At 50.3% G+C, this 12431-nt stretch overlaps 1 protein-coding gene across 1 annotated transcript in view; it reads right to left on the bottom strand.

Annotated features, from left to right (window-relative positions):
* The window catches only part of SEPT5 (septin 5), a 99984-nt gene extending 87678 nt beyond the window's left edge, over nt 1–12306 (bottom strand). Inside the window, exons 1-2 of the mRNA XM_015416902.1 lie at nt 12091–12306; nt 11903–11913 (exon numbers count right to left, since the gene is read on the bottom strand). Coding sequence (XP_015272388.1) covers nt 11903–11913; nt 12091–12133 — 54 coding nt within the window. The 5' untranslated portion in view covers nt 12134–12306. The remainder of the gene's footprint in view (nt 1–11902; nt 11914–12090) is intronic.
* Between the last annotated feature and the right edge of the window lie 125 nt (nt 12307–12431).

Below are 12431 nucleotides of genomic sequence, written 5' to 3'. Positions count from 1 at the left end.
AGCATACAGTCATGGTTAGAGCCCCCTGACCTGCATAGCCCACGCTAGTCCGATCCCATCAGATCTTGGAAGCAAAACAGGGTTGGCCTTGGCTAGTATTTGGATGGGAGACCACCAAGGAATTTGAGGGGCATGACACAGAGCCAGGCAATGGCAAACCACCTCTGAAATGTCTCTTGCCTTAAAAACAAATCTAGCTCGCCACCTAGTGGTGCATAAAGCTAAAAGAGCTAGAACTTCTGGCTGCCAGACGATCTTAGGATCTCCTGGCTATTCTACACACACTGCCATACAATGATTAATTAATTAATTAGTGATTTTAGTGTCAGACTATGGGCCAGTCACCCTCTCTCAGCCTCATCTACCTCACAGGGTTGTTGTGAGGGTAAAGTGGGGAAAGGAGAAGTATTTACAGCACCGGCCAGAGCATTTGGAGGAAAGATGGGATAAACTATCTGCAGGTGGGGGAGATGCTGGCCTACAGCCACCTAGCGATCTCACAACAGAGAGACACAGAGGTCGATTCAGGGGGGGATCGCGGTTCCCCCGGGTGAGGTGTGGGGGGCGGGGCACACAACGAAGCCCCGCCCCCTGCTTCCCGCCACCCCGCTTCCGGCCCTCATCCAGCCAGGAGGAGGCAGGAGAAGAGGGAGGGTAAGTTGCTTCCTCCCCGCCTCTCCCCACCCCCTGCCTGCCTGTGATCAGACCTCCTGACATATTGTTTTAAACTTTAAAAGCCACCCCGTGGGGTGGGAGGGGGGGAGCCTAATTTAGACAGGGACAAGTGCCGGTGGTGAAATAAAACTTTCAGACACACACAAACACACCACATTCCCCGGAGAAATGGCCCCCAGCTGTTATTAACCCTGGCAGCAAAAAAAATACAAGCTCCCATATTATGCCTGCCCCCCCCCCAACCAATAGGCATTCAGGGAGGGGGGAAGGACACCAGTTTTATCCAGGAAAATAGTACCAAGGAAGGGGCTCAACAGACACACCGCCTCTCCCCGCCCCCAGCCCAAATCCTGCCTTCTTTTGCTGCTTCTCAAGGCTAATAAAATAGGACAAGAAATTTTATCAGGATTCCCCACCTATCGTAGTATCATGTCGCAGCTCTCTTTACTTCGCAAGCTTCTCAAGGCAGGAGTTTCGCCTCTCTTTCTGCCTTCTTGCGAGCATTCCCCTTGATGGGGCCTCAAATCCATTGACATTTGTCCTCAAATAACAGAAAAACCAAAATCCCAACGGCATCTCACGCAGAAGTGCTGCACAGAGCCACTGGGCTGGCCTGACAGCTCTGGGGTGGGAAGCAGCTGAAGATTTGGGGGGAGGACTGCCAGCACCATGGTGGGAAATTCCTGGAGATTTGGGGGATGGAACATGGGGAGGGTGTGATCTGAGGAAAGGAGAGACCTCAGCAGAGTAAAGAGTCCACCTTCCAAAGTAGCCATTTTCTCCAGAGGAACTGACTTTGGTCATCTGGACATCAATTGTAATTCCAGGAGATCTCCAGCCACCACCTGGAGGTTGGCAACTCTGGTTTGGGGTGGAGCCTGGGGGAGGTGGAGTTTGGGGAGAGGGGGAGGGTATTGGATTTATACCCCGCCCTTTGCTTGGAGTCTCAGAGCAACTTACAGTCTCCTTTCCCTTCCCCTCCCTACAACAGACCCCTGTGAGGTAGGTGGGGCTGAGAGAGCTCTTTCGAGGACTGCTCTTGAGAGAACAGCTCCGAGAGAACTTGTGACTGACCCAAGGTCACCCAGCTGGCTGCATGTGAAGGAGTGGGGAATCAAACCCAGTTCTCCCGGATTAGAGTCTGCCCACTTAACCACTTCACCAAACTGGCTCTCAGCAGGGTATAATGCCACAGAGTTCACCCTCCAAAGCAGCCATTTTCTCCAGGGGGACTGATCTTGGTTGTCTGGAGAGCAATTGTAATAGCCAGAGATCTCCAGGTGCTACCTGGAAGTTGGCAACCCTACTGTCGGGAGCTACCTCATGCCTTAACTGGGGCCGATCAAAACATCCTAAGGAAACAAACCGTATTACCGGCCAGGTTTCACAGCCCCGCCAGAGTTTTATCCTCCTAATTCTCTGAGCAGCCCTAATCCTGTACTTGTGCCCATAAAAGCAAAGCTCACTGAACAGGGTTGCTGACCTCCAGGAATTAAAACCGATCTCCAGAGAGTACTCCCTCTTTCTGTGTTATACCTCTGAGGATGCCAGTCACAGTTAGTGGCGAAACGTCAGGTTCCGCAATGCCAGGACCACGGCCTCACAACCCGGAAAATCTACAGCAACTAATTAACTCCGGCCGTGAAAGCCTTCGACAACGTATTGATCTCCAGACTCTTTATCCAGATCAGTTCCTCCGGGGGGGGAAACGGCTGCTTTGAAGAGTGGACTTGGTGGCATTATATCCCACTCTCAAGGTTACCAGGTCTGGGTTGGGAAACATCTGGAGGTTTAGTGGCTTGCGCCTGGGGAGGGATGGACTTGGGGAGGGGCCGGACCTCAGTGGGGTGTAATGCCATACAGGCCATTCCCAAAGCAGCCACCTTCTCCAGAGCAACTGATCCCTGCAGTCGGGGGGATCAGTTCTAATTCTGGGAGACCACCAGGCCCTGCTTGGAGGTTGGCAACCTACACTGAGGTCCTTTTCTACCCTCCCCAGGCTCCACTCCTAAACCTCCAGCAATTTCCCAACCCAGAGTTGGCAACGCTGTCTCTGAACGCAGCAGAACTCACTCAGGAAAACATGCAGAGGACAGGTCTGCACACTCGTTCGCACAATGGCGCATTTGTAGAGGTTTACCCCCATTTCGGCAGCTCAGGCTGTATTTATAGTTTGCTCTCCCTCTGCCAGGAACGAGGCTGCCAGGAAATTCTGCACTTGTCAGGCTGCTCCACGCGAGCCCATGCGCCAAGCGCCACAGAAATGTGCAGTGCACACACGTCCTGTTCTTACAACACAGCTACGATTTCTTCCTTGAAAGGCTTGGCGTTGCCTAGCTACGATCCCGGATGCAGAAGCGGAGCCTCCATCTCCAGCAGCATCGCTAAGCCTGTTCTTAGATAAAGGATTTCATGATCCTTTGCAAGGTGCCAGCGCCACCCCATTGCAGGCCTGGGCTGCTAAGGGCCCGCTCTCACCTTACTGCCGGGTAAGCAGAACTGGACAGTGCCCGGAAACAGGCTGGTTCAGAGACCACCAGGTCTGAGCTCAATGGACCGTAAGTCGGACCCAGCATGGCAGTCCGCTTGCCCTCGGGAGCTAACCGGTGGCAGCATAATGCAGCGGCAAAGAGAACAGAGGTGCGATTGGGAGATCCAATCTTGCCTCTGCAATGTGGGAGAGAGCGTGTGGGGTGGTTAGTCCAAGGTTCCCCAACACAGTGCCCATGGGCACCATGGCACCTGCCAGTACTTCCCCTGGTGCCCACAGTACTTTTCAGAAAGAGGGCGTGGCCACTGTAAGGCAGGGCTTGTCATTGGCTGCTGTCATTCAAGTTAAACTGTAATGTTCTAAATGTAATTTTAATGTTAATAAGTTTTATTGGCTGTTTTATTGATGGTTTCTAGATGTGATGTATTAATTTTACTGGTTTTTAATTGTTGAAAGCTGCCCTGAGCCACTTCGGCGGGAGGGCGGGATAAAAATCTAATAAATAAATGGGATAAAAATCCAATAAATAAATAAATAAATAAATAAATAAATAAATAAATAAAAGTGTTTCACAAAGCTGCAATAGCAGCCACGGCCACTGGGAGATCAGGAGGACCAGGTTTATGGCTCCATTCCTCGTTCAGGCTTTCCTTCTATTTATTCCCCCTTCTCTCCCCTTCGGCTTTTCTTCATTTATATTTACTTCCCTTCTGCAATTCTTTGCAAAGTGGGGAGGGAGGGATTGTGTTTTAGCTCCACCTCCTGCACAAACCATTTGACAGTGGCGCTTAGCGCCTCCCTCTCAAAATTTCAAAGGTGCCTGCAGGCTCCAAAGGTTGTGGACCCCTTTGTATCAGAAACAGGATTCCTGGGTTCAAATCCCTCCTCTGCCAGGTAGCTTCCTGGTGACCTTGGTCCAGTCTCCCCTAACTAACCCCACAGGGTGGTTGTGTCAACGAAACTGGGTGAGAATTACATATGTTATTTATTTACTTATTTATTTATTTTGGGATTTATATCCCGCCCTACCCAAGCGGCCAAGGGCGGCAAACAAGCGGCAGTGCCGGAAATAAAACATAAATTACATTAAAACATCAATAAATACAGGCTAAAATGGTGCTCTACAGTTCATTTTAAAATTTCAAGATGGTCGATGTCCCTCACTGGCGGCCGATGATGTGAAAGCGGGAGCACCAGAGTGATGTTCCTCTTCTGGGCGACGTCTACCCCCGCCCGGAACCAGGGTAGATGGTAAACCAAGCCACGGTGGTGGTATAGTGGCGGCAGCGGCTCCTCCTGGCGGAAGAGCTCCGTCTTGCAGGCCCTGCGGAACTGTACAAGGTCCCGCAGGGCCCGGATCTCCACCGGGAGCTCATTCCACCAGGTAGGGGCCGCCACCGAAAATGCCCTGGCCTTGGTTAGGGCAAGCTTAATGTCCCGGGGGCCTGGGACCTCAAGGAGGTCGAGGCTCCCCGATCGCAGCGCTCTTGGGGGAACATACGGGAAGAGGTGGTCCCTTAGGTAGGCTGGACCCTGGCCATTCAGGGCTTTAAAGCTGAGAACCAGCACTTTGAAACGAATCCGGTATGCTATCGGATATGTTCTACTTGGGGGAAGGCCAGGATTAAAATATGATAGGTAGACAGCAACAGGAACTGGCCCCAGGCACACTTAACCATTTCTCCTCCCTACTGTTTCTCTGCTCCAATCTGCCCCCACCCCAAAAGCTCTCCCTCCCTCTCTGAGTTTTCAAAAGTATGTTTATGTTAGTCTTTGGAACTCTATAGAGGGGGATCCAGAGCAGGGAAACGAGAAGGGAAAGGGTTAAACAGCCAGCCTTCTTCCACCAGTTCTACAGTCTAAACTCCCCCCACCCCCAAAATGTTGGTGGTGGCGGCTACAAGCATGGACGGCTTCAAGAGGGAACTGGATAAACATATGGAGCAGAGGTCCATCAGTGGCTATTAGCCACAAGGTAGAGATAGGAACTCTCGGTCTAGGGCAAGTGATGCTCTGTGTTCTTGGTGCTGGGGGGGGCAACAGTGGGAGGGCTCCTAGTGTTCTGGCCCCACTGATGGACCTCCTGAGGGCACCCGGTATTTTTGGCCACTGTGTGACAGAGTCTTGTACTGGATGGGTCACTGGCCTGATCCAACATTGGCTTCTCTTATGTTCTCACGTTCTTTTCTTTTTTTAAGGAGTCAGGGCTTAGCTGTAAACATTTGCTGTGAAAAGTAGATAGCTCCCTTCTGTCATTAGTGCCACAAAGAAGTTTATAACCAGGGCATGATGGATGTTTCTGTTCCAGCATCAGAGACACATCATCTCTGAATACGGGAAGCCGCTTGGAAGACCTGTCAGGTCAGTGCAACAACATGGGAGGTTAAGTGTTTTAATAAATAGCTACATATCTTCCTTTTATAGCTAAACCATAATCCATCCTATTCTCTGTGGGTTTCTCAAATCCTGTATTTTTCATTCCGTGTTGAAACTGATGTCTGTCACAATACTTTCTGCCAAGCTCTTCCTTCCATTTGACAAATTAACACCCACCATCATTGCAACTTAGTTCTGCCATGCAAGCCACTACGGATCTCCATTTCTCTTGTTTTCAGTTTTTTTCCTTTACGGTCTTTTAGCATTCATACGTCTGCATATGCATTCTAATAAAGTTCTGTCCAAAACGTTTGCTGTTAAATTGACATGTGTCAAATGGTTTGTGCAGGAGGTGGAACCAAAACACAATCCCTCCCTCCCCACTTTGCAAAGAATTGCAGAAGGGAAGTTACATGAGCTGCCAGCACAACATCCCTGTTGCAAGGAGTTCCACAAGCTCAATGGATATAGACAATGTCTAGGATTCCTAGGTTTGAATCCCTCCTCTGCGACATAGCTTCTCGGTGACCTTGGTGGGGAGGGAGGGCCCGTGCCTCAGTGGCAGAGCCTCTGCTTGGCATTTAGAAGGTCCCGGGTTCGATCCCTGGCATCTCCAGTTAATGAACCTGGCAGTAGGTGATATGAAAAACCTCTGCCTGACACCCTGGAGGGCTGCTGCCAGCCTGAGCAGGTAATACTGGCTGTGATGGACCAAGGGTCTGTTTCCATATAAGGCCGTTTCAAGTATTCAAGGAGGCCAGCGTTTACCAAGGAACAAGATAGTTAAAGGTCATGCCGCACATACCTAGGCCAATATCAGCACAAAGAAAGAGAGAGTTCTGTGGGAAGGCATTTTAAAACAGAACTGACTCAGGAGTCCAGATCCTATGACACTCTTGCCCATCTTTAATTGCCGTCTCAGTTAAAAGAACAGCACAGCTGAATATCAGATCTCCTAATTCTGTAATAACAAATAAGGCAAGACACAAAAACAGGTTTCTGTTACTCCAATTTTCTGGACATTTTTCTAATCCCCTGAAATCAGTTGCATTCAAATTCTTCTTTAATAAGTGTTGTTTACTAACTATAAGTCAAATGTTACTTATAGTTAGAAAATATAGTTAGGAAATAAAACTTACTAAAGAAATATAGATGGTTACTTTCATGGGTTATATGGGTATCGCAGGAATCTTTTTCCAGTATCCAAGTAATTGAACTGAAATATTTGATGGGTGGGGATCAATAAAGCATAATTAATGTAGTTTAAGTAATGTGTGTGCATAAAACCAGTACCTGGTTCCTAGGGAAAGCTTCCTAAAAAGAAAGCTAATTACAACTTTGAAACTGACCGGCCTTACTGATATAGTACAGATCTGTCGGGGGGCCAATTTCGGGAATGAAATAACGCTTTTATAGATGCAGAAAATGTTCCACAAAAAACCAGAGTGGTAGAAAATTTGCCATTACAGAACTTTTTCCACGCTGCATCACTGCTTTGAAATGAAATGGAATTATTTTTATTACAGGATTAAGACTGAATTTAGAACCCTTATTAGTTCTTCCTGTTTACCCCGAAATTACCCCCATAAGACACAGGAATGTACTGCAAGAATGCTATATGCAAAATACTGGGGAGCTGACATCATTCCAAGTTTGAAAAGATGGAAGCAAAAGCAGTTTGGATATGCAGCCATACTTCTACCAGTTGTGCATGAGTACGAGAAGGCTGTCAGAAAGCAAGTTTATCCAACAGGGTCAGATCCAAACAAGCACGATGAGAGGTAAAATAACCACACATGCAGTTCTGCAAAGGGACTGCAGGAGTTCATGAAGCCCTATAAGAACGAGCTCCCATAATGACTCATGCTGACCTGGATAGATCAGGCTGGTCCAATCTCTTCAGACTTTGGAAGCCAAGCAGGGTTAGCCCTGGTTAGAATTTGGATGGGAGACCACCCAAGAATTCCAGCATTGCTATGCAGAGACAGGCAATGGCAAACAACCCCGAACATCTCTTGCCTTGAAAACCCGATGTGGTTGACCTTAAGTTGGCTATGACTTTGACATTAAAAAACAATGATTCCAATGCTTCTGTTTGCATAGGTGGAAGAACATCTCTGGGTTTACTTTCACTTTTCTCTTGCCGGAATGTCACTCAAGAGACAAAGCAGGGGAAATGTGCAAGGAAAACGTGCATTCCGCTCACAGCACTGCCCGATCCAAGCCGTCATCCCCCCCTTGTTGTTCCCCTTTCCAAACAGTTGAACTTTGTGCATACAAATGATTCCATAGTACTAAAACCTAGAAACTGGGAAGAGTCAAACTTGGACCCTAAGCACTGTCTCCACTTGCACTGTGTCTTTTCCTGTTGCGGAGTCATCTGTGCAAAGATTCACCTGTGCTCTGCAATGTGATGCAACACACTGTGTCCTAGGAAACGGGGCACTCCGGTTGCCCTTTGAAATAGCTCACTTCTGCTGCTTGCAGCTTGGGGCACAGATGTCTCGGCCAACTGAATGCAATGTATCATGCATCTCACAAAGTGTGTTCTGACTCATGAAACTTTATGCCACGATATATGGAATCGTCACCAAAGTGGGACAAATCTCTTTTGTTTATTTTATCCATGCAGAGATGCAGCTGATGGTCTCTTTTGTGGATGGGATCTTTGGGACTCCAGGGATCTTTAACCAGGTTATTTCCCATAGCAGTTCGGGAGTAGCTGCTCTAGGCCCTCATGATACCTTCCTCACACATTCTGCTCTCATCTTCAGCGGATGACCACAAGACAGACACGCAGCTTTTCCCACAAGGCAGACTCTTCCAATCACTGCTACCGGAGCACAGTTCCTTTTTTTAATTTGCACACATAAAGGTGACTTATACCAAGTCGGACCTTTGGTCCATCCGGCGTGGTATTGTCTACTCAGACTGGCAGCAGCTCTCCAAGGCCCTCAGGTAGAAAAAAAGCCTTCAGCAGCACCTCTTGCAACTACCCTGATCTGGACGGCCCGGGCAAGCCTGAACTTGTCAGATTTTGGAAGCTAAGCAGGGTCAGCCCTGGTTAGTATTTGGATGGGAGACCACCAAGAAAGGCTGGGGTTGCTAGGCAGAGGCAGGCAGTGGCAAACCACCTCTGAACATCTCTTGGATTGAAAACCCTACAGGGCCGCCATAAGTCAGCTGTGACTGGACGGCACTTTACGCTCACACACTACCAACTGGAGAAAATTTCTCTAGAAGAGAGAAGAGATTGTGTTGATCCCCCGCCCTTCACTACTCGAAAGAGTCTCAGAGCGGCTTACAATCTCCTTTCCCTCCCCCTCCCCACAACAGACACCCTGTGAAGTAGGTGGGGCTGAGAGCGCTCTCTCGAGGACCGCTCGCAAGAGAACAGCTCTGAGAGAACTTGTAACTGATCCAAGGTCAGTTGCATGTGGAGGAGTGGGGAATCAAACCCAGTTCTCCCCGATTAGAGTCTGTGCTCCTAACCACTACACCAAACTGAGCTGGGGAGCACAGGCTGGGAGTCACTGCCAATAACCCCTTGCCAAGCATCCAACACAGCCAATAAGGAGTCCATACGAAGCTGCCTTCTAGCATCAAACCTACGTCTACAGCCTTAGCACCACTGATACTGACTGATGTTTATTCTTCACGGCTTGCAATGCCTGCTAGTCAAGATCCTTTGACTGCAGACACTGGGAACTGAAATGAGAAGACCCAGCATACAAAGCACACACTGTTCCACTGGACTGGCATCCCTGACACTTACTTCCCAGTTGTCTTCCAAAATGTTTGACGACGCTAACCCACATCGCCCAGAAGATCTGTGTCATGTGTCTCCGGGCCAAAGCACCACATGACCCGTCAGGATGTAGAAAGCCACAAAGCGAGCCGCAACCCCAGAACGTGGAGATGCTTTTCTCTGTCCCAGTCTTAGCGCCTTCAATAGCTTAAGGTTCTTTTCCTGAATAGCATGAGGGTGGACATCAGAAATATCAGGAAGGGAAGGCTTAGAATGAATCAGGCACTCGGAAATGAGGGAAAAGGTTCTGGAAAATGCAGCATACACAAGCCACTGGCAAATGGGAACGAAAGGCGAAGTGAGTAAATTTATATATTCAGAATGACCTTATACTTGTAACTGTACATGCTCATAGGTAAAGATGCTCATCTCCGTTTCAAAGCCAAAGAGCCAGCGCTGTCCGAAGACGTTTCCGTGGTCATGTGGCCGGCATGACTAAACACCAAGGCGCACGGAACACTGTTACCTTCCAACCAAAGTGGTACCTATTTATCTACTTGCAATTTCTTGCTTTCGAACTGCTAGGTTGGCAGGAGCTAGAACTAGAGACGGGAGCTCACTCCGTCATGCGGCACACTTGGGTCTCGAACTGCTGAACTACCGACCTTCCACAGCCTGCAGTTCAGCGCCTTAACCACTTGAGCCACCGCAGCTCCTGTACATGCTCATACAGGTTTGCTATTCCAGGAAGCCTAAACCATCCAGGCGGCAACATCAGGGGAAGGTCTTGGCCTCCGCTCCCTGCTGTTGGCCCTCCAGAGGAACCGGTTGACCACCGTGTGAAAGGATGCTGGACCAGATGAACCACCGGTCCAGGCCTGTAGCTACAGTCAGACATTTGGGGGCCTGCCCCCCCCCGACTTCCTACCAAGGCCCCATGAGTTTCCCTTCGGCCCAGGCCCCTGACTCTCTGGGCCTCCCCACGCTGCCGCTTCCCCAAGTGGGACTTGCTCAAAGCGACTTCCCCACCTGCCAGCAGCCCCGCCAGCTCCATCCTCGGCTGGCAGCTGAGGGGAGGGGATGTGGGTCCCGAGCTGGCGGGTCGGCTGTGCTCGCTTTGGCTGGCCGCTCTCAGAGCAGGCGAGCACACTGGCACGCTCCTCCACTGCCTTGCCTTCCCACCTGCCTGCCTTCCCGGGGGGGGGGGGAGAAGGGGCAGTTCATTTAACTAGCTTTAATGTTATCAACTTGGTGCCCCCTAAGAAATTTAAATGCCCCCTGAAAAAGGAAATCCTGGCTACGGGTCTGCACCGGTCTGATCCAGCAGGGTTCTTCTTACGTTCTTCTCTATCCACAAATATACGATAGCCACAGCAGTTTGAGGCAGATCGGTACGATTCCCATTTCACAGATTGGGAAACTGAGGCAAACAGCATGCATCTTACTGAACCTATTCACTGCTCATCTTACAAGGGGGGAAACCACTGCAGAACAGTCAGTGATAACTGCAAGTATCCACAGCCTCCCTGCTCCGACTCCCGTGCTGTATCTTCCCTCAGACATGATTCACAACACTTGGCAGTCTTGTTTACTCCCTTCCACAGACGCTGACAATTCTTTGCAAAAGGGAAATCCTTATTGTCACAAACGCACATGAGCACAGCACAGTCCACCTTTCGTTATCTCCAGCAAATAATCACAAGTTTTATTTCTTTCTATCGCTTCACCATATTCTCTGTCCAACTGATCCTCTCCTACAGCAAGCTCATCCCTTCACCTCCGGCTGCTGTTATCTCCCAACAGGGATGATTCACGCCAACCAAACGCAGCCCTGGTGCACTCCCTGCCCAGATGCAAGAGAGAATGAAAAAACACTTCCCGTTATTAAAACAGATGCCCAGCGGAGAACGCCAAACACCTAAACCCCAATCTGCATTTGTTTCCGATATTCTTTTTAAGATGAATTTGCTTACCAAATGGACACAAACACAAACCCCTCAGTCCCGGGCGGATAATCCCTCCTGGTGCCGTCTAAATTACATCACCCTTTCCCAACCTCATACAAACAGACCTCTCCCCTGAGAACACACACACACGCAGGCACACAATTGAGACAGATGTCTCTCTGTGAGCATGAGGGATGCTGAAGAGGGGAAGATCATCAACAAGGAAGCAAAGAAGGCGAGCCCGGAACGTGCTTATAATACTGAAGCAGCTGCCACTACCGAGTCGGCCTGGCCAAGGCCTCCCTGCATCTTCAGGATGACAGGGGAGGCTCCCCACCGATATGGGCCCAGGGACCAGAAGGAAAGCAAGCCTCTGGCCTGAAAAACGTGCTGGACAGCAGAGAAAGACTGGCACCACCGGATCCACCCAGAGGTCTTCGTTCTAGCAACAGCAGAATGAGGAAAGAGGTTCTGCCCTGTCCAAATCTCACAGGGATGCCACCTGCCTGTACAGCCACAACCCGGCAAGATTCATCACCAGGGAAGGAAGGGCTGTCTATGGGGAAGAAAGAGCACCTTTGGTTTAAGCAGCCACGGCCGGCTTCCTCCTCCCCCTGGGCAGGATTTCCAACCCGGAGAGAGAGAGAGAAATAAGACCAACTGTACCTGTTTTTCTTCTGCAAGGGGTCGGAATCCATTGGAGAGCAAGCAAGAAGATGCCCAGGAGGAGATCCAGGAGAAGGGGAGTAAAAAAAGAGAGAGAGGGAGAGGAATCAGAAGAGAGGCGCAATATACGCACGGAGCCCCCCTTCTGGGGCCGCCCGTCAGCCCCAGCAGCACGCACACCCCCTTACCTGGGTTGACCAGCTTGCTTTTGTAGCGCATGCCTGTGCTCATGGTGAGGTCTGGTCACGGGAGGGCTCCTCTCGGCTCCCCCGGCTTGCACCCGAAGCGGCTCCCTCCCCCGACAAAGGCTCCCTCCCGGCCGGCTCGGTCGCCTGCAAAAGGGCGCCCTCTCTGCATGCGCGGGTCAGCCGGAGCTGGTGCTGCCGCCGCTGCTGCTTCCACTGCATCAATCAGCCCGGCCAAAGAGAGGCAGGGAGGGGGGGGGAGCGAGGCAGGGAAGAAAGGGGCAGGAGGGAACCTGGCCCAGCCCACCGCTCGCCGCCAATCAGCGCCCCGCCCTGGTCCAGCC

The sequence above is a fragment of the Gekko japonicus genome, unplaced genomic scaffold (genome assembly GCF_001447785.1).
Source record: "Gekko japonicus isolate JY-2015 unplaced genomic scaffold, Gekko_japonicus_V1.1 scaffold316, whole genome shotgun sequence".
NCBI classification, from domain to species: Eukaryota; Metazoa; Chordata; class Lepidosauria; order Squamata; family Gekkonidae; genus Gekko; species Gekko japonicus.
The sequence above is the reverse complement of the archived record's forward strand: the minus strand, read 5'-3'. Positions and strand labels throughout refer to the sequence as shown.